General features: G+C 36.7%; 1 protein-coding gene across 1 annotated transcript in view; it reads left to right on the forward strand.

Annotated features, from left to right (window-relative positions):
* Positions 1 to 22,219, forward strand: part of RGS22 (regulator of G protein signaling 22) — a gene marked incomplete at both ends in the record, with an annotated part of 58,011 nt that overhangs the window by 11,311 nt on the left and 24,481 nt on the right. The window contains 12 exons of the mRNA XM_083860155.1: positions 593 to 814; positions 4,561 to 4,646; positions 6,518 to 6,692; positions 7,142 to 7,313; positions 8,335 to 8,598; positions 8,714 to 8,963; positions 9,501 to 9,662; positions 10,627 to 10,798; positions 12,482 to 12,552; positions 13,059 to 13,164; positions 15,023 to 15,148; positions 16,742 to 16,843. Of these exons, the coding sequence (XP_083716281.1) occupies positions 593 to 814; positions 4,561 to 4,646; positions 6,518 to 6,692; positions 7,142 to 7,313; positions 8,335 to 8,598; positions 8,714 to 8,963; positions 9,501 to 9,662; positions 10,627 to 10,798; positions 12,482 to 12,552; positions 13,059 to 13,164; positions 15,023 to 15,148; positions 16,742 to 16,843 (1,908 nt within the window). The remainder of the gene's footprint in view (positions 1 to 592; positions 815 to 4,560; positions 4,647 to 6,517; positions 6,693 to 7,141; positions 7,314 to 8,334; positions 8,599 to 8,713; positions 8,964 to 9,500; positions 9,663 to 10,626; positions 10,799 to 12,481; positions 12,553 to 13,058; positions 13,165 to 15,022; positions 15,149 to 16,741; positions 16,844 to 22,219) is intronic.

The following is a 22,219-nucleotide window of genomic DNA, read 5'->3' on the forward strand; positions in this document are numbered from 1 at the left end:
TTTGACTGAACTAGTGATGTATAATAAAATTTACTACAGGACATGGGTTTTGGTAGTTGTTTGACCTACAAGTAACAGTATGGTGAAAAACCTTTCCTACATATGAAAATCTTCAGATTCATCTTCCTCAAATGCATCTCACATTTAAAAGGTCAGTTTCATTGCTAATATTTTCATGCCTTGATTGTTGATAATAAGGAGTGGGAGAATAATCCTGGAGATCTGATCATGTAGGTGATACTTCTCTGTACTTGACAGTTACAGGACAGTTACTAAAGTCACAATTAATTATATATTCTGGACATCAATGCACTGAACCAGTTATTTACATGTGAAAAAGAATGGTCTGTGATCTAGAATGAATTCAATTCTTATCAATTAAGCATTGCTGAGATAAAAGAAGTAGGAATGGTTTGGAAAGCTATACAGAAAAAACAAAAATGCAGAAAAATTACTATTTCAGGCCCCAAGAGAAAGAAGCCTCATAATGCAATTTTTTATTCTGTAGGATGCCTCTATTTGATAAAAAATAACTTGTTAAATGAGAGTTGCCTTATGACAGTACAATAAACTTTCCTAACTTCTTTTGTAGACTTTTGCCCAGCCAGTGAAGTTTAACTCTGATGTTAGGGCTTTTGAAGTAGTTAATTATGCCCCAAGATGCCTGGAAAGCCAGCCGAAAAAAAATCTACATGATCAGAAACCTCCAAGCCCCATTTATGATGTTCTAAGCAAAGAAAAGAATGATGGGCAGCTCTCCAAAATGCACAGTGCTTCTTCAACCTTCAGTATTGATCCAAATTACAACACTATGGTAAGTATCTTATAGACCTGGAGTTTATATTTAGATCTTACTGTAGAGATACTGGCAATAGTCATTGTTGTGTTTGGCTTGGTAGCTTGGGAAAAATGTTAATTTATGTTAGGAAAACATAATGATGGGCCAAATTATGCCCTGTAATGCACGTGTCTAGCAGACAAGTGAATGGAATTACAGATGCACATCCTGTAGCACAGAGTTTTGAAGATTCTGTAGGGCAGGGTTCAGTTGTGTGGTCTGAATACTTTTTAGTATTAAAAGAAAAAATATTATGACAACAGTTGCTTTACTAGTGATCCCTGGAATGTGCAAATTGACTGAAACTAATGCAGCTCAGTCTTTCCTTATTAATTAATTTCCTTGTGTGGCTATGAGCTCATCTGTGGTCTGGCAACACATAAGTCTCTCTTCCATTAATTCCTAAAGGATTTACATGGCTAGCATCAATTGAAATGGCCAGAAAAAAAAAATCTTTGGCAAGAATAAAGCTAAATTAATGGAAAGATGGGTTGGAATTTACTAAAAAAAAAAAAAAAAAATCATCTGGCTTCAGGCTTGCTTAGACAATATCAGTTTTGGTATTATCTGCCTACTTCCAGGGCCATCTTCAGCACCAAATTAAGCAGGTTAAAATCAGGAGTTGAAGCATCTTACACACCTGAGAGGATATAAGTTGATATGATTGGATGTGGGATTTTACATTTAAACAACAAGTTTCAAGGACAAAAAAGTATTTCACTGGGATGCTTGGTTTATTCCTTTCTTATTTCTTTGCTTATTTTGCATGGATGTGACTGACATGACTTCATTTTATTCAAGGCCAGCCTAAGGTCTTAGTCCATTTTTTTGCAGTGGTGCTAAAAATTATGTCATAACTGGAAAGCTGAGAGCAAAGCAGGGAGTTGTAACAGACCACTGCTTTTCCCAGTATAAGATTAATGATCTTCAGAAAAGAAAGCAATGTTGAGAGAGGTCAAAAGGCAAGGATGTTTAACAAAATTAGAATAATGTGATATTGCAATTATCTGCATTTAAACTGGACAAAGGATACAAAAGGACAAGGCTCACAAACATCCCTACCATGTTAAATAATAATTTTCACAAATAGAGCACAAAAGCAGAAGAGCTGTTCTTGATTTTTTATTAGCTCTCTGTGCTAAACTGAGGAAATGCTGTGTGTTTGCGCAAGTGTGGCTAACGTTGCTCTCTGGGCTAACCTCCCATCATTACCACTGTGGATGGCCTTTCTTGAGCAATTCAAAACCACTTCACTATTACTTTTTTTCTTTGGTGTGGTCTGGAGAAACAAGGTTTCAGTATTATTTAAGATTGATTTCTTTCCCCGGGATATTTTCCATAAATGGGAAGCATTATAGCCTTTTGAGGAACAATATGCCTCAGTACCCTTTCTTCCCCTTTTGGGGCAAAAGAGTGATATTTCTTTTTATTTTTGATTCCTCCTTTACTTGATGGGTAATATAGATGCCTGGTCCAGTTCAGCTTGGCATCTCAAGTCTGAGCTGAAACAACATGTTCTGTGAAACAGCTTGCCCCAAGTGGTTACTGCAGCTGCACACTGTGAAAGACGTCAGCTCCATTCATTGCACTACAGTGACTGAACCAGGAGAAGCCACTCCAGATCAACTCCATCAAGTAGTTCTGTCCAAATCAAATACAATTTGATCTTTCACTTGTCAGGTGATGCAATCTGCTTTGCTTTGGCTGCCTCCACACAAACTAAAGAAATGGATAGCTGTTTTGAATGTTACATTGCTTACAAAAAGTCACCTTGAGTGGTCATCACTGGCAGGTTACTTATGAAAAAGGAGTTATGTCTGGGAAATCCTAGCAGGCCTTTAAGGCTATGGCCTGAATTTAAACACATCCTGACTAAGAAACACATGCAGTGCTATTTTTCTCTGTATTTTGTTTCCCTCTCAGATTGTTACCAATTTACAGATAAGCAAAAGTTCTCTTCATGTGTGTTTGCACATTTGCAAATCATTGATATGGAAGTAAGTATCTTCTCATGGATAGTCAATATCAATGGTGTGAAATACATTGAGAAAAAAAAAAATTTGTGGACTTGTGGAGAATCGATCACAACTATGGAAAGAAACTGGCTGGCATCCCACATACTTTACTTCAGAGAAACCCCAGTTCAGCAAAGCACTTAAGTATGTTTTTAACTTTAATCAAGGCAAGTTAAACACATGCTTAAACTTAAACACGTGCTAAAAGCTTTGCTGGATTGGGTCCTAGCAAGGCCTAAGGCTGATTGGGTAAGGAAACTAACCAAGGTAACAAACTCCCTTAGATTAAATGTACCATCTTTCTCTGGGAATGGGGAAAGAATAGAATTTTTTTCCTTCTGATATGACATATAATTTTGTGTACCAGCCATGTACAGATGTGAGCACATTATGAATCATTCAGAAAAAAACCGGACTGTAAGTCAGTAAATGCATAAATATTAAATGCCAAAATAAACTATCTTCTGTATTTCAAAAAAGCTTGTCAATTGCCAAGAAGAAGCATACACTGTGGTGTATGTGGTGGTTGGGAGTAATTAATCTCCATCTCCACAAATTACATTGTATGAGCCACTGCCAACATAAGCTTTCCATATTTTGAAATATTTTCTTCTCTCTAAATGAAACCACCTAGTTTCTGAGTAATTCAGATTTTTTAAATCCCCTACAGATACGTATGAGGCAGAAATAACCCTTGCCCTGAATGGAATATTAGCTCATGGAAAGAAAATTTAAGCTGTGATCTACATAAACTGATTACCTGATATAACAAGTAGTATTCACCCTTGCCCAAACTTCACCTGTTTTTATGGACAAGAGTAGTTACTGCATTCTTTAAAATAATTAGTCTCACCTTAACTAAAAGAAAAAATGCACCTCAGATGAATAAAACAGATCATCCCCTAAGAGTGGAAAGAGTACACTGTTAAAAAAAAAAAGTACTCGGAAGGGCTGTATGTAATTTCTAAGGGAAGCTACTATGGATCCTTGTGGTCCACAGTCAGAGATCTTACTCTATTGGAACTATCTCTCTCTGTGCAGCTTGCTGCTCAACATTTCCCTTTTACCCCCCAAATCAGTCTTTGGAGGCACTTCTCTTTCTGCTTCAACGAGGCACTGAGGCTTAGACTGCCTGAGCAGAAATTTCTTGTGGCCCCAGGTGATAACACACGTAGGTTTCCACTATGAGAATTACTGTGTACAATGCAGTTATTCACTGATCCAACATAAAAGCATGAGAGGTGATAACTAATTGGATTTCTGTTTGTTTGATTTTGGTTTTAATATCCACAGCTTTCTCATTCTGAAAGTATAACTTAATTTAAGGGTTTCTTACTCTTCAAATTCCTGAAGAAAAATAATAGCTATTGTTTATAAAATGTGTTAAAGAAAGTAGCAGTTTCCTATTGCAGGAATTGTGCATCTAATTTGCATTTGAAATTGTACAGTAAAAGAATGATATATACACACATTATTTCTGAAGAAAAAAACCGTCATGATTTGTTACAAAAGTTGAACTCTAATAGGTGAAATCAGATTGAGATCTTTTTAGCTTTTAGTAGGAAAGTAATGGTTCCAGCATAAAGGTTCACTCTGTTTTTCTGAGACAACGCTTCTCTAGAAGAGGAATGTAGAGAATCAGTTATGTAGCAAATAAGTCAAGAAAGTCAAGAATACTGCAAACCTTTGGCATTTATTTTTTAGCAGCAACTCAATCAAGGACAAGTAATTGAGTGGATTAAGAAAGAAAGGCTTCCAGCATTTCTAGAAAGTGACTGTTACTTTGAATACAGGTATTGCAATCTTTTATGCAGTCTTTCGCTTTTAAATTTGTATGTTTTCTCTTTTGTTTAATTCATCTTGGTAGTACTCTTGAAGGTTTTGCCTTCCTGTTGTCCTGTTTTCTTTATTGTACCATTTTAGTGCCATGGATAAAGTAAAGTTGGTGACTTTTTTCACTCATCATTCTGTGATTTTCCTTGACCATGAATTACATCCTATACTATGCCATTACAAAGAGAATAAGAATGGGATTTCTAAATATCTGTTCCTCAGAGATATCATAGTAGCAATGCATCTTTTGGTAATCAATATGTAACTCATATAAGTAGAAGTTACAAATCTATGAAATGGATTTGGAAAAAAAAACAAGTAATTCTTTTTTATTTCAATTATTAATTTTGTGTCTTTGGACTCTTTGTCAGAGATTAGCAAAGTTCTCTGTGGGATGCCATGGCATAGCTAGATGATTTACTGTTACAAACTTGCAGTGTTTTTCCAGCTATCCATTCAGCAGATGTTCAGGACATCTAGTGTGCTTTTCTGGAAGGACCTACCTCTATATCCCTTAAGGCTGAGTTTAGATGCAGATGATTGTAGTGTGTTTTAGGGGTCCAAAAGGAGAACAAAACTCATGTTTGCTGATTGTAATGGCAGAGTGGTTACTGGGATATAGACTTCTACAGTTGAAATTTAAAAATGTCTTTTTTTTTTTATTTTCAATAACCTGGCAACTGCACTTAACTTCAAAGGGGAAAAATGTGCAAAGAACAGGCAAACTGTGAGAGTGCTGAATTATACCTTGGTTAACAGCCTGCTTTACACATATCTGGGCCTCATGAAACAATAAATTTTATCTTCAGCCATATCAAACTGTTTGCACAAACAGAGCTACCAAGAGAATTGCATAAAACCAACTTTAAGCATGTATCTAATTTCAATTGACATCAGTAGTTTGCTGCTTTCCTGAATCAGAATCAAGATAAGTTCAGCTGCTAAAAGAGAAGCTTGTGTTTAAAGATGAAGATGGCCTAACCTAGAATTAAATCCTATTTGATCTCCAATAGTGGGCACAAACAAAACCAAGCATTCACTTGATTGTAGGCTCAAGCATAGGATTCATCTTCCCTTCACATGTGACTTGGTTGGGTTTGTACTTCTTTCTAACTTAAATAAGTTCTGCCCAGTTCTTGAGGCCAGGGCATCCTCACTGCTGTCATGTGGTTCTAAGATTGTCCTTCCTGAAGATTGCAAGGCTCTCACTAACACAAAGTAGCACTGGAGAGCTGTTCAGTACTTTGAAATCCTCACAAAGCAGCCAGCTGAACATGAGAGTGCCAGCTGTCGTGTTATCATCTGCAAGTTCAATCAATGTGATCAGTGCTGTGGCATTCCTGCTGGAACATTGCTTCTGTTAGGAACCAGAGGTGTAGTATCTGGTAGTGATACAGGGCTTCTGCAATCTCAGAGAATAGTTCAATTTTAGTGAACAAAATGTTCAAGGGATTCTTGGCAGGGACTGCAGAGACATATGCAAAATCATCCTGAAATAAGTAATTTTTTACTGGTAAAGCTTGGTAATGCAAGCAGGACACTCTCTGTGTGTTGGTGAGCTGTGCAGTGGCAGTACTGGCATTTACAGATGTAACAGCAGGTGAAGGCTGAAATAATACCTAGCTGGACTCAGTGATCCTTCTGGGTCCCTTCAAAATCAGGATATTCTATAATTCCATTACTCTATGAAAAAAGCAGATCAATAACTTATCTGTAGACATTTTTTTTTAGATAGATGATTTTTTAAAACTGCCACTTCTGTGGGAAAATCAACTGTTTCTCTGATTAAAAGCCAAATTAATTCTTCTCTTGTCTCAACACCTAATTTCAGACTAGCCAAATTGATATCACAAGTAGAGTGGAGCAAGACTGGTATTAATTTCATTATAGATAGTGACTACTCTCCCTGGATATGGAAACAAAGCCCAAGTTCTCTCCCTCCTGAGGAGGATGACTCTGCCTTGACTGCGTTGACAATGAAGAAGTTCCATGTATCACTTGGCGAGGTAAAATAAACGTGTTTAGTAAATGAACATATTCATTCAAGATAGATTGAATGAATTGGGTAGAATTATTGTAACTGAGGTCACAACCTAATGGGGCAACTGACTCTTGAATAACCTAGTCTTCTGCAGGGGGGCTGGGAATAAATGATCTTCAAGTCCCTTTCAACCTAAACCATTTTCTGATTCTCTCATTTGCTAAACAGCTTTTATATTCAAAGTTTTTTGTACTATAGAACAAGATTGATCAGTTGTAATAAAACTTAAACAGAATCTCAGCTTGTACAAGTATGCTCAGCTACTTTCATATAGCTCTCTGCATTGGGAACTGTCCTTACAGAAATCTACACAAACAGACCGCACAAAATTCCTATGGACAGTAGGCTGTAGCTCTCAGGAATACTGCAATAAACAGAGAAAATTCAATTGTTCTATGAAACTTCTTTTTCTAGGCTACAGTTTCTCAGGTAAAGGATTGGTTTACATTGGCAAAACAAAGTGGTTCTGTGAAAACTACAGATTTGTCTATGCGTCCTGTATCTTCTAGTAAAATTCAAGATACTCAGCATTTGCCTGGGCAGCTTAAAAAAGATGAATCATTACCTGAAAAAGATCCCCTTCTGAGTAAGTAACAAGGGCTCAACCCTTTGGTTTATAACACAGCTCAGACTAGGTGGAAAGAAAAGGCTTTCTAAGGAATTGTTTCTAAGTCCACTTGTTACCTTCTGAGCATCATATGGTATCTGAGGCTTCAGACAGGCATTTGTTTCTTTCCATAGCTACAACATTAAGTGAATTTGAGCTAGTAGCCAAGTAATTCTGTGACGGTAGTAGTTTCTTTTCTTACACATTTCTGTCTCATAGAAATCTGCAAGTTGCAGTTGAGTTGTTCTGAGTTTTTTGGGGAGAGAGGCATTTGTATGTTTTGAAAGACTTTCTTGTCTGGATTCTTTGGGTATCTGATAGCATATGATGTGTTTCAGCCATCTTCTTAGGATATTTATGTTGGGCATCTAAAGGTCTTTTGGCTGCCAATTTTTGTGAATCTTTTAAGATGCAATCATTTGGAACCCTGTCTATCTTCAAATTTATTTGAAGTTGTTCAGCAAGTTCTAGAGGTTCTGGGAGAGAAAATACAGATGCACATATGGACATATAACTCATTGCACAGCCTTGCTTCTGCTTTTTACGCAGTAGCATAAGGAAGAGAAGGTTGAGGTCATATGTAAGGAGCTTGGTCTCTCTCCATTCTCAGAGATGTATCTCTCTCCTTAATTGCCTCAGGTCCTGAGAAATGATTCTCCATATTTCATTTCACAGACCTGTGTCAAGAGGCTATAATTTTTCTTTGTCAAGTGAAAACAAGTGAAATAGTTTAGAATTAAGAAAAGATATTTTAAATCACTCTGATTTTTATGTTAATATCAACAGATTTTGCCATATATAGTTAGGCAATTATGTAGTTGCACAGCAGGGAATGTCTCTGCCATGTTCCTAATCCAAGTGTCTGTCTGTGACAGTGGTCAACACTGGTTACATGTGGCTTATTTTCAGAGAAAGTTGAAAGGAATGTCTAACTAGTTAGACAAAGAAGAAGGTTACCTGTCTAAGGAATGCCACAAACAGAGTTTCCTTTCCCCTTCAGGGACAGCATCTGCAAAAGCTGATGTTACCTGTGGGAGATCCAGAGAGGCTAAGGAGGGCTGCTCTGTGGCCATTGCTGGACCTCCTTCCCACACGCAATCAAGAGTTTATCTACACCCAAAATGGGACAGTGCAGCAAAAGAAGAAAGTGAACAGGGAAGCACAACTTTTCAGATAGTAAAAGAATTCACACCAGGATCCTCTCAAATTTCAGTGAAGGGAACCATTTCAGAACTGACCTCCCAGCCAGCTCTTGACATTGAAAGTAATGTGAAGTTCCACAAAACAGCCTGAAGTGTTTACATACAAGTCAGTAAATAATGAATTTGCTCATGGTACTGCAGAGTCACTCTTTAACCAAAGTTCTTCTCCGCTTACAGCCTTGGACTCCAAGGAAGATGTAATAAAACAAGATCCTGAACAAGTAAGCTTAAGTTCAAGACCTGAAAGTGTTGGGCCAGACAGCAGGGCTTCCTGGTGTATTAGTCACAGGACTTACGACACTGGCAACAGACATGAGTTTGAAAGATTCAGGAAGTTCATTAAAGGAACACTTGGGGAGAGGTATTGGTGGCTCTGGATGGATATTGAAAGACTCAAGGCCCTTAAGAATGCTACAAGGCAACAAAGGTACTTCCCATTACTTAACAGTTACTCCCATTGCTTTAATACTTGGAACCTGGATAGATCAGTGCAGATTTTGAGATTTCAGAGCAAATTTTAATGTCTGAATAAACAGACACAATTAAATATGTGTTCTGACAAGATTTGGAATGACTCTGCTGAAAACTCTTTTTGCATAGTCACATTTGCAAAGCTTAGATGAAGTCAGAATCATCATATTATTAAGGCTGTGTTAGAAAGAGATTTGGAAAACAGATGGCAACAGAAAGAAGCTAAAGAATAAAAGAAATTAAATTCAAAGTAGGACATCAGTATGACAAACTGCTTTAGTGAAAGATCCTGCTGCATTCAGGTCGTCTATTCTGCAGTGCTATATATTTTCTCTTATACATAACCTGTCTCTAATTTATGGAAAAATATTTTGGCTCTGCCATTGCAATTAAAAACATGTTGCATGGCAACAGTTTAAGCAGTAGGAGGAACTGTAGTCAGTTCTGTACAGCATTTGATACATGCTTATGTGACTATTTTTGTTGACTGCAGGCAACTCAGTAAGATGAAAAAATTGTACCTGCTGAGCAGTGGAGACTATTTCCTCAGTTCAGAAGTGTTGCTCAGACTCAAACTACTGCATGGAGATCAGTGGAATATAATGCATTTAAGACAGATTCAGCCTGAAGTGGTGAAACCGCTACTTCTTTACTGGTATGAAAAAATGGATGTGAAATAAAATTCCGTTTTTTAATAAATGTCCGTTTTCTTTGATAAGCCTATTATTTCACTTATCCCACTGCAATTATTAGAAGCAATGTCACTGTGAGTACTGGCACATGAGTTTTTGGCTGAGCCTAAACTGCATTGCAAGCTGCTGAGCAGCCAGGTAGATCTGCTTTAATGAGCCCTTGTCATTTTTCTACCAGAGCATCTGAGCTGCTTTGTGGATTTCTGCCTTGGGTAATGTTCAATTACAGCTTAGTCTGCAGGACGGGGAAACCAGGCACAGGAGGTTAATTCTGTCCTAACCTGTTCCCCATACTATGCTTCCCAAGTTCTGAGGATGCTCTGTGTATGTCTTCATGGGATTTGACCCTGAGACTTTACTGTCTGTCATACATACTCTAATGCCTGTCATACAAAATGCCTTTTACATATTAACAGCTTAAGTTAGGATATAAAATCTAACCTATTTCCAAAATACGGGCTAAATTTTTGAAGGTGTTCTCTCCTCCCCAAGAGGGTTCAACAAATTCCAGGCATAAATAAATACCTGCAATTGTGGATCCTCACATGACTTGTGGTCTCTGTCCTGGCCTACAGTCCTTTCCTATGCTTTGCTGTAGGATGGATGGGGCATACCTTCCTGCAGACTGATAGAAAGGCAACTATGTGTAATGGTGCAGAATTTGCAACCTAAGTTTACTTATATGTAGTTTGGTTTTAGATTTGGGAGCATGCAATATCTAAACAGACCTTTGACACTAACTGGTTTTTAATCCCAGCTGCATATAGCACCATATTTTGGTACAGTAAACAACATCTCTGGAAAAAAAAAAAAAAAAAAAAAAAAAAAAAAAAAAAAAAAAAAAAAAAGCGCCAAATAGCCAAATAGTGTTTAATTATTTTGGAAAGTTCTACTTATTAGTCTACTTATTAGCTTTTTTCTCCCTAGGGGTCCCAGATTTTGTGTCACTCATTCAACAGCAATAGATGCTGCCAGTGCAAAACTGAAATTCTGGCACATGTGTCAAGAGAGACCAAGAGTGGACATTGATCCTTTCCCACAAATAATATCATTGTTACCATTGACCCAAAAGTCTGACATACCACCTTCCCCTCTTCAGGTAAGTAGGATCACAACATTGGAAAACAAAGCTTTGTCCCATCAAAAATAATGACAAAACTCCTTGAATTCAATGGAACAAGAACAAGGTACTTGGGTTTTTAGGAAAGATTTAGCAAGCTGTTGTATTGAAGATACATAAAAATGCAATAAAGTTTCATTACACTTCATACAACAAGTTCCTATAAATTGAGTCAAATTATCCTCTCACTTACATCCTGGCTATTTCCTAAGTCCTTTGGATAGATACTTTAGCTGGAATTTCTCAGAACTGCAAAATGAATTCTCTAGCAATGCAGCTTCACCACTCAGTCTTGTCTTAATCCAGAGTAAATATTACAGCTTCACTGCAGTTAACCTGGATCTATCCTTCATGCCTGTAAAAAGGGCAGAATTCTGCTCATTTTCTATCACTACAGCCCTTCAATCAGCTATACATGGTTTTTGCTTTCTACAGAGGGGCATGAGCTACTCAACAGACCTTTTCACAGTTTGTAGCTTTCAGGTGGCCAGTTCAGTTTTGTATCTTTTCTTCCTTGAAAGCCTGAGTGTGAGAGGTAACTGCAATAAAAACTACAGGTTTTCAGCAATACAGTGGAGAATGTGGATTGAAACTGTGGTTCCAGTATCAAGAACTGATAGGCTATGCCACAGATTTGTCAGCATACACCTCTGTTATTTTGGTTTGGATAGTTTGGAGCTACAATTCCTTCCTTTGAAAGGAAAGATTTGTGGAGATAATGGAGGAAAACAGTAGGACAGATTTCCTGTTTAGAAGGAACTGGATTCAGAAGCCAGGTTCCTGTTGATCATGGCAGAAATGGGAGCATGAAGCACCTGTGTCTTACAGTGACCAGTTCACAGGATTTGCTAATGAGCCAGGACTAGCTGTAGGTCAGGCAGACAGGAACCTGCAGGTTTTCCAGTCCCTGTTGAATTTGACAAAAATTAGGACCTGGTACTATGAACATCACAGAGTCAGCTGATGGCCCCTTTTTTTTTTCTTTTTTTTTTTTCCTTTCTTTTTTCTTTCTTTTTTTTTTTTTTTTTTTTCTTTTTTCTTTTTTCTTTTTTCTTACGAAAGATTTGGACTTTTGAATCTTCTAGCTACAATGTGCTTGCAAGAGCTTAGAAGGAACAGTAGCTCTGGGTAAATTTCTGAGGGCACTCTGAATGCAATTGGCATCTCCAAAAAGTCAGAGTGTGATTTTGTTCAAAATAGTAAGAGATGGTGTGGCAGAATGACCCCTTTCTCTCTCAGTCTGAGTGATTGTATATCTCTTACAGTCAGCTGGCTTAAGATAATCTTCCTAAAGTTTCACGAAGCACGTTCACATGCTCTTCACCTGACATCCTCTGTAGTTCTGTACAATGTGCTTGTAGCATGTGTCCACCTGTTAAAAATGCATTTTCTAAGCTGTAGTGGTTATTGAGTTATGCTGAAAAATCTTGAAAAATATTTAGAAATTTTTGCAACTTTTCATATTACATATTCTGATTGACAAGGAAGAATACTCCTGACGACCCTTGACTGTTTTTGACCAGTTAGAGAACACTTTAAGAAAACATAAAGGTGGAAAAATTAATCAGAATTGCCTTGTTTTTCCATAATATCTTTTGCAAAAGTAGAACAAAGTCACCAACAACTTTCTTAAAACTAGCTAAACCAAATTTCTCTTTGAAGAGATCATCAGGATTACCATCTACTCTCACAGGAAGTCTCCAAAGGGATGCTATTTCTAGCAGTAGAATGTGGTGAGTACCAAAGTCCTTGTGTATCTTTCTGTACAGCAATATACCTCAAATATTTATGAACTATTTTAGATTATACTGTTTTCATTAATACTTTTCTTCAATACAATTATCTGCTTAGTGAAGCACAGTTATGGTACAGATTGTTTGCATGGAGAATTCCTCCCTGGCTGATTAGTTTCTTGCCTGTTTATGCAACACAAAAGGGTTTATTTCCCCAAGTACAAGTGTTTTCTCTTATATAGTAGTTGATATTCTCTACATTCACATTCTTTTAACCTGTCTCAAATCCTAACCCTCAGAGTTGTACTATGCCAATGATTTCCACTGGGCAATATGAAAAAGGCATCCTTCTACATTTTTTTTTATTATAAATTTGAACTCCATGTACTTTTTCCTCTACTATTCACGAAGTCATTACATCACTTTTCTGCCCCTTCTTATTTATTTATTAAGCAGCCCTAGATTTTTCTTAAATATGTATGGAATTTTTTTTGTTTGTGATCCAGGCCAATGTCAGTGAGCACAGACACGATTCATAGCTTAGTTCTGGATGGGACCAAAGACTCAAAATACCAGGATCATAGAAAGTACACCTATGCTGAGCTGCTCCACGTAAGTATGTCTTGAAAATATTAGTTGTCTTGAATCATGGATTAAAACACTTTATTCTGCATTATGAAGTAGTCAATAATGGGGAGAAATTGGTTTAATTTTATCAATGTCAATGCTTTATGCAGAGGTATCATTAGAATGTCAGCATTTTCTCTGTTATATCTGTCACCTATTTTATAGGAAATCATGGCACACACAGAGCTTTATTTTCACTAGAAAGTGTTGATCTTCTCCATAGTGACCATGTGTTCAGTAGGCTGCTAAGGAAAACTATCTGGATAAATGCTCCAGTGGAATCATTGCCTAGGAAAATATATCAGACTTATAGTGAAAACTGAATCTGCCTTAGAAAATCATTAAAATTATAACATTCATAAGAGGAAAATGGTTCATTTGTACAATCCCTCTTTATTGCTTGTGTACTTCATTCTTTTCAGTGTTGAATTATTGCCTGCTCAGCAGGTCTTCAGTCGAGCAAACCTCAAGAGAGGCACGCTGCACAGATGTACCTTTTCTCAATAACTGTTAAAATGCTGACAAATTAGACATATGAGATGTCAACATCTGGCAATCTAAAATATATCCAATCTAAAATATTTCTTGTTTGTGGAATGGTCTCAAAACAGCCTGCTCTTTTATGGAGGTATTGATATCCATAGCCTGACAACTAAAAGAAACAAAATGTTATGAAATCTGGGCCCACTCACATTGCATGGGGTTTGCTGAGCACTTGACCACATGCTTGTTTTGCACTTCAAAATCACACTTTATTTATTACTTCACTGCAATCATTTTACTTTGTTGTTTTTGACAGAAAAAAAAAGTTAGTCTTTGCAATTAGGGGACATTTACAGTTAGGAATGTATATTAAGCAAAAGTTCGCACCATGAACTATAAGTTTTTATACATCATATGCAGATTTTCTCTTACTGACAGAAGAAAATATCATACATTTACACTGGTTAGACTGGAACCTACAGTCAAGACCTCATCATTTGCCATCACAAATATGATGCAAAGGGGAATGCAGGGATTCGTAGTTTAACTTCATACTGGGGAGGGAGCTCTTCCTACTCTGCTTCGAAAGTCTGGTTTCCTCCTGCCCTTCTCTGTCCTTGTTACTATTTGGAAAGAAGCTGATTTTCAGCCACCACACTCATCTGTTTCCACTTCTGCTATCAGAGACAGCAAATCAGCTATAACTTCTCTCTTGTGATCATCAGAAGCTAATTTACTTCCAGAAGCCTCTTCTGGCTTCTCTGTGAGCATTGACAAAATGGATGTATTCTTCTTCAAATGCTCTAGTAGCTAGCCATGGTAATGAACCTGGATTTTTGGCTTCTTAAATTGCTCATGATTTTGTTGCTCATGTCAGTGGTGTAATCCCAGAAGATGTATCTTTTGTTCCAGGATAGTCAAATGTTTTGAATCATGACCAAATAATCACCTCTTAACTTCTCTTAATTCAAAACACAGTAGCCTGAGCTGAGACAACCTTTGACAGCTAACTGATGTAGTTGAGCATCACTTGAATTTCCCAGGGCTAAAGACTTAATGACAGAATTAAGGCCAGGTTTGCTTTTCTGTTTTGCGGAACCACCTAAGGGATGGTTGGAATGATCACTCAGCTACTCTGCATGTCTTCAGTCATCAGATTTATTCCACAGGATGTGAATATTCAGTGGGAAAATGGTGTGGAGGGCAATGATCAATATATATAGTAGAAAATGGAGTCTACTTCCTTGGGATAAAGATACTAATTGAACACATTCATGGCCCTCCATTTCAAATTTAGAGACATTTGAAAATAATGAAAGCCTGTTATTTCTTGCTGTATAACTATGTTTTATTTGTCCAGGGGAAAAGTGCTGCTGGCAGTGTTGTCTTCAGGGGATCAGGAATTGAAAGCATGCTGCAGTCTCTTTATTTGGAGAACAGAGCAGGCTACTACTTCACACAATTCTGTGAGAAGTCAGGGAATAAGGTATGAATATTTTCCTACTCTGTGATAATTTAGTCCACAATTGACTGAATGCCAAGTTATAGGGGGCAGCCAGACTGAAAAAAAATAAATAAAAAAAAAGGAGAAAGAAAGATTGATCACTGGATGAATTATTACTTTTGAGACTTCAATCCCTCAACAACAATAAACTGTTCATGTATATATACAAACTAATGACAGGTCTTAACCAAGCTGTCAGACTCTTACTGTCTCAAACCTATTGGAATTCTTATTGTACCATCAGGGATTAAAAAAAAAAAAAAAAAAAAGACTAATAATTTAAAAAAACTAACCTTTAACTTGGCTGACAAAAATGAGGTCTTAGCCCACAAAAACCTTTGTTTTTTTAAGACGGGAAATCTGCTGTGCTATTACTCACGATAATCTGATTTCTTCTTTCTTTTTGGGTTAGTGTTGTCCAATATCTCAAATATTTTTAAAACATTCTTATGCTTCCATGAACCTCCTTGGAATTCTGAGACACATAACACTATTTGTTCTATGTAATCAGCAGATCTATCATTCATTGCTGGGTGTAAATTGAGGATTGAATTGGAACAAGTTAATAATATTGAGTTAGTGTTTAGCGGCTTTGCAGAAAAATCTAGTCTTTAGGGGAGGTTTGAATGCAATCAAGATGGACATCTGTTTCACCACTAACACCAACTGCAGAATCCAGCAGCAGTAGCTAGAAATGCCTCTGGTTTCTACAAGGCAAGATCCAATGTTTCCAAAGCTGGATACCTTCAACTAAAAATATTAAATGTGTATAAGTAGAAATCTAAATAAAAGAAACTTATTTTTTCATTGGAGACAGGCAACCACCCACAAGGCTCTAGCCTTTCCAGGTGCCAGACTCCTTTCCAAATTTTTTGCCTGAAGTTTTCTCTTCAGCTGTGAAGCCTATTTCACTCATGTTCCAGGTCTGGAAGGCTACAGTTTGTGGAAAAAAGTTCCCTGCCCCTACCTTTTTGGAACATATTCTTTATTGGTTGGTGATGGAGGTTTCAGGGTATTTTTAGGGTCTAAACCCCATAAACACATGATTAAAACAGAGGACTTGGGGGAAGATGTAGACTTTTTCTGAAAGATATTTTGCTGTTTGTTTGAATTCATGAAATGAGGCCAAGACTTTGGGTCTCAGAAATGCACAAAATAAACATGTAATGATAATCCCAGTAAATATGTGAAGTACACAGTATTTGTTTTGGTTATTGATGTAAAACACTATTTTACCATGGCACAAATTTGGCATGTCTGTTATCAGCATCTCTTCTTTAGCACTGGCTTTATGCCACTGAAATGTGGTTATTCTTCAAATGTTAACTACAATGTTAACGATTTTAATGGCCAATTATGCATAAAGGGTACAATAAAAGATAGAGTATCACTGTGACAATGCTATTAAATATGTTGTCCCTCTGCCAGTATTCAACAGAAGATTAAATCCATCTTAGATTGAGCTTCATTTATGATGACTCCAAGGAGCTAAATAATTACTGGCATTGGAAAATCAATTTTTTATAAAATTGTGATATTTGGGTAGCAATAACTTACAATATTTTTCATCTCTAGTTGTGGAAGAACTGCGTGTACTTTTGGTTTGACCTACAGGCTTATCATCAGCTTTTTTACCAAGAAACCCTTCAATATTTTCAAATATGCAATCAAGCTCAAGTAAGTTGTAAATAATGTGGTTTTCTTTCAAAAATACATTCATTCACTCCCTTCACAAATGCATTTGTTCAGTGTAAAGACTAAAAAGAAGATAGAAAATAGAAAAGTTTCCAAATCTTGACAACCCACACCAAAGTAAATCTGTGTTGTAGACAATAAAAAGAGCTCTTTGGATTGTTTCCATGGAATTTCTTGATTCAAACATTAAACATGTATAGTTTGATTTCCAGGCTCTGTAGCCTGTTCCCAGTTTTATCTATTATACTCAGTTTACCTAAACTCCCCTTTGCTACACTGTGTCATATTTGGAAACTGTCTGCTTAATGTTAACATCAGAGATATTATTATGTATTTTTTCTAAACCATCTAATTGTGCTATACCTTTCCTTCCATCTCCTGTGTTGGTCAGAATTGCAGATCTCATAGTACAGACCTCGGATGATGACCTCAATAATGAAAATTGATCTTTGTCAGCCCTGTTTAATTGTTATGATTGTCAGGGTGTCATTATTATCTTTACCATGGCTATCATCCCCTAAATAGACCTTTACAACCTCATTTAATGTTAAGTGGAACTGATATTTCCTATAAAAGAGTATTTTAATTGAGCATGCACTTAACCCACAGTGATGCTGAAGGCAGAGTAGATTGATTCCATCAGGAAAAGGAATTGCCACAGTGTGATATTATTAGAAGAACTACAAGGAACTTTCAAAATCACTTTGTGACTCTTTGGTCTGATTTTCCTCTATAAACCTTGTGTAGGAGTATATCCTATCCACATATTTCAGTTTGTACTGTAATAGAGCAAAGCTACTTCACATATCATTGGAACAAATATCTGTAGAGAGCAGATGAGACTAATCTCTTTATACGATATGTTCCTGAGCATCTGGACATCCTTGAATTTATCTTCTTTTCCTTCTTAGAGGTTTTACTGGGAAAATGATAGAGTTTTGCATATTTGTCCAGAATTCTCATCTGAATCAGTGTTATTTGTACAGAAATTCCAAGTAGAGGCCAAGGCATGGATTCCTCCCTCTCTTCTGTCTCTGAACTGCTACCCTATTTAGTTGTTTTCCCCTCCAGCCCTTGTAATGGCCTAAGGCTGTGGGCAAATGAATGCCCCCTTAAGTCTGACTGTCTGCTGCATCTGTCCAGGTCTGTGTGTGCCTGGGGAGCTTCTCACAGCAGATATGCAAGTTGACCTTATGTATTTTGTGTCACTATTTTCCTATGTGTTTCATTGCAGGCCAAAGCTTAGCTTATGGTCCCTGATGGTTTTCATTTTGGTTTCGTTTCACACTAGTTGACATTCTTTTTGCAGTGGTTGTGTGGCTGAAAATTTAAGGCCCAGGTCTTTTTTTACTAATCTTATTTCCAGTGCTGGCCTGGTGGTGACAGCAGAACATCGTGCAACCATTGTTACCAGGCAATTGCAGACAGTACATACACATAGCCATGAAAGTAAATACATCAAAACGAAATATGTGAAACTGTTCCATTAGCATAACTAACAGCTGAAATGTAACATAACAAATCAACACATGTGCTGCAACATTTGGTATCATTCTCAAGCTTGCCTTTTAAGGCTGCAGAAAAATTATACTTGTTTTCGTTGGAACACCATAAAGAGTCAAGCTGCAACCAATCTACAGAGTCTGCTTATGGAAGGGATGCCTTCCCAAATTCTGCACTCACCTTTGGCACAAGAAGACAGTCACTTCAAATGCTCCTAAGAGAATGTGAATCAGATTCACATGACACATCGTCATATATATACATATTACTACTTATTACAGAAAGAGACATGCAGAGATAAACAGAGTGTTCCATATGTGTGCTGCCTGCTTCCTGTTAGAAACAGGAACAAACCTTGATTGCTGTGCATCTGCTACTCACTGTTTCATTTGTTAGGCATTGCTATCTCAGCTTTATCATAGCGCAATAAAATGCTTTCCAAGGTGTATATGCATTCACCTGGGGAAAGAAATTACAGTGAGAATGAAATCTGATGGATAAGAATAATGACAAGTACTGGTAACCATCCAGGAATGCACCTGGTTATTCACTGTAAACATATGCATGGGAGTGTAAAAAAATTTGAAAATAAAACCAATAAAGAAACATATCATGTTGGGGTTTAATTTTAGAAAAAGTTATTCAGAATTAGAAAATTTAATACAGTTGTGGGAAATACAATATTTTAACGCTAGAATCAATTTAGATAAAGGGAGTGCTCATTACTGTGGACTTTTAGGGTCAATTACAAGATTTATGTTAGTGGGAAGGGATGATGGAGGTTAAGGCAGTTTAGCCTATCTGTTTAACACCAGCCAGCGCATTGCATTCATCCATCATAAGATTCTGCCAAGCAGCTGCACAAGGCCCTCCTTCAGATCAGAGCAATATCCATTCCTTTGGGCAGCACTACAAAGCATTTGGACTTAAATCTTTCTCGCATTTCTTGCTTTGCTCCAGTCATTTTGAAATTGCTTATCAAAATCTTCTCATCTGGGGATGAATTCACACCAGAACCCAAGGCCTCTACAATCCCTGATTTGGAAAGTCATAAATGAGGCCAAAGTCTTAATCTGAATTTTGTAAGCATTTTGTATAATCAGATTTGTGCAATTTTAAGTAATTCCAATATGCAAACTGACAAAATTTCCAGATAAGTTTTTGGGTTCAATCCATCATATATTTACATTTATGGGGGAATTTATAGCTGGCAGGTAGAAAAAGTCTTGTGTTTTTCAATAGGAACAAAACAGTGAATCAACGAAGTTTGATATGCACTTGATGTTATCTGCTTCAGATTTTTGTATTAATTTGTTAACCTATAAGTTCATTTAATGTAATTTCTTCTGTTGATCCCTTAGGAGATTGGCTAATATAACAGTTTCAATATTCCACTGAGAATGAGAAAACCTCAGGAATTCCATGACATGGGAAGAAAAAGAGGCTATGATTATTACTTTTTATAAAATGAGTCTTGCAAACTGCATTGCTCAGTGTTGAAGACACTGTGAACAGACACTTTTCCTCTTTTTTGACATGTCTAGAACTTTTCTCAGTTGTTTTTTCTGGAGTCCTTGCAATTGAATCTGTGCAGATCTACAGATGCACCTCAACTCTGTGTGAGGGACACAGGGATGAAAGTTACTTCTCATTTCTCTCCCATCTGCAAGTGCATGTATTCACTTACTTGGTCAAATCCCATTGCAATGGATTCTTATGAGAATTCAAGTAAAAAGATGCCAAATCCTCTGGCACCATAAATGTGCATCCTTCAAATGAGGAGGCCATAACTATTACACCAGTGAGGATCCAGTTCTTTGAGTTTGGATAATTGCATTCCTCTAGCTGGCTTAATCACCTCTAAATTTTCATGTGTATTGCCAGCCCTAACTGTTGGTTCTGGAGAAAAATATCTGTCTTTACTATGTTCTGTTTTTGTATGTGAGATTATAAAGAACTGGAGGCAGCTCTGTAGGTAGCGCAGCCTACAAAGGCAGTCCCTAATGTGGCAATATATTACAACAGTGTTCATGTAAGCAGATTGTCAATAGCTTTTGGTCAACATTTCTTAGTCTGAGCAATTTCTGACTTGGTAGGATATTTTTTGCTAGCTCTAAAGAGGAGTAGCAAGTATACTCATTAACCTATTTAATACAAAATCATAGCAGAAGGGAATTCCGACCAAGAAATTAGTGGTGTGTTTGTTTTTATTTTATTCTTAAAACTATGCTCAAATGATCTCTCATTTAAGGAACCAGGTTAATTTGTGCTGAAATGTTGAACCTCTTTTTGAAGCTTTTTATTAATTTACAGATCCCTTGTGTTGTAAGTCATAACAGGTGGAGCAATGTAGTCCTAATGACAACTGAAATACCCCTTTTTAGAAGGGCTGTTTTTAAAGATACCACATCTTGATATCATTGGAGTTGTCCCTTCTAATTTGGATAATTTTATACATTAAATGTTTTGGATAAGACTTAACATGATTTAACTGAAACTTTCCTAGTGTTAGGGTTCTGCGAAGTAACTTTCAATTTTTGAAATCACTGTGAATCTAATTAAAGCTGTTAAATTTAAATGTACTTAGGGAAATAATGAGAAGGGTTTAATTTAGGATAAATATGGTCTTGTTTTCAGGTAAGACTCTCCCTATGGATGTTGTTTTCTCTTACACCTTGCACCTATGTATCATTATTGCACTGGTAACAATAGGCACAGTAGGCACAGACCATCTTTGCAGTGAAAATGTAGAAATGTAGAAAGAGTGTAGAATCCTACATACACAATAAATACAGCAAGTATAAAAAAAGCTAACTGGGGGATGGATGTCAGCCATCGTAGCCCTATATTCCTCAGTGACCTAATACCAAGAGAATCTAAAGCATTTGTTTCAAATTGTAAAGGTCCAAAATAATGGGGATATACTCTATTACTGTTGCTGTTTGAAAAAGAGAGTCTAATAAATCAGCATTTAATTTAAACCAAACAGAAACATAGTTATTTAATGTACCCAAACATTCTCCCCTTGTGCTTGAAATCTAAGCACACCAGTGTTTTATTACTGCTTGAATACAGAGTAAACATATTATTTTCTTCTCTTCTATTGCTTTTTACATCTGCTAGTTACAGTTGGATTTTAGCAACATAGGGAAAAAGAGAATTACCAGAATCCTGAATTCTTCATCATCAAATCTGTGGGATAATAAATAGTGAAAATGGACTTGTCAATGCTATCCTAGAAATTCTGATTTGTGCTACTAATCTGGTCCCTGTATGTTTGAAATATAGTTAGACTTTCACAATATGAAGAAGAGAAAATATTTAAAAGGATATGACAAATAGTTTGGCAGCATCTTATTTTTAATTGAGTTCCTAGCTGAAGTCAGAATAATGAAGTTTTAGAAAGCTATCCTGGAACATCCTCTTTCAAGATATTCCTGGAAAAAAAGTGTTTTATTCTGAGTTTTCAATGTTCATTTTCTTAGCATAATTTACAAAACATCTAGAAAACAAGAGATTTACATAGGGGACTATATATATATAAAAAAAATTGAAATAAGTAACATTACTCTGGGCTTCAAGGATGAGCTGTTAGGGAGAAGGAAATAGTCTCCAGGTTCAGTTTTCTGCTTCTGGTACATGTTGAAAGCAAACTCTGTGCTTCAGATAAAAGCATGTTGTGATTCTCGTTTTTGGAAGGACTTAGACCTCAGCTGTGCAGTGGTATCTCCTGCATGGATCCTGAACTATAATAAGTCTCACCATTTTCAAAAAATTATTTAAGAGAACCTCCACACAGAATGAAGTTCTATCATTTTTCATTAATTTTAACCTCAAATTTACAAATTATGTCTC

The sequence above is a fragment of the Zosterops lateralis genome, assembly GCF_965231275.1.
Source record: "Zosterops lateralis genome assembly, chromosome: 1".
In the NCBI taxonomy this organism is placed as follows: domain Eukaryota; kingdom Metazoa; phylum Chordata; class Aves; order Passeriformes; family Zosteropidae; genus Zosterops; species Zosterops lateralis.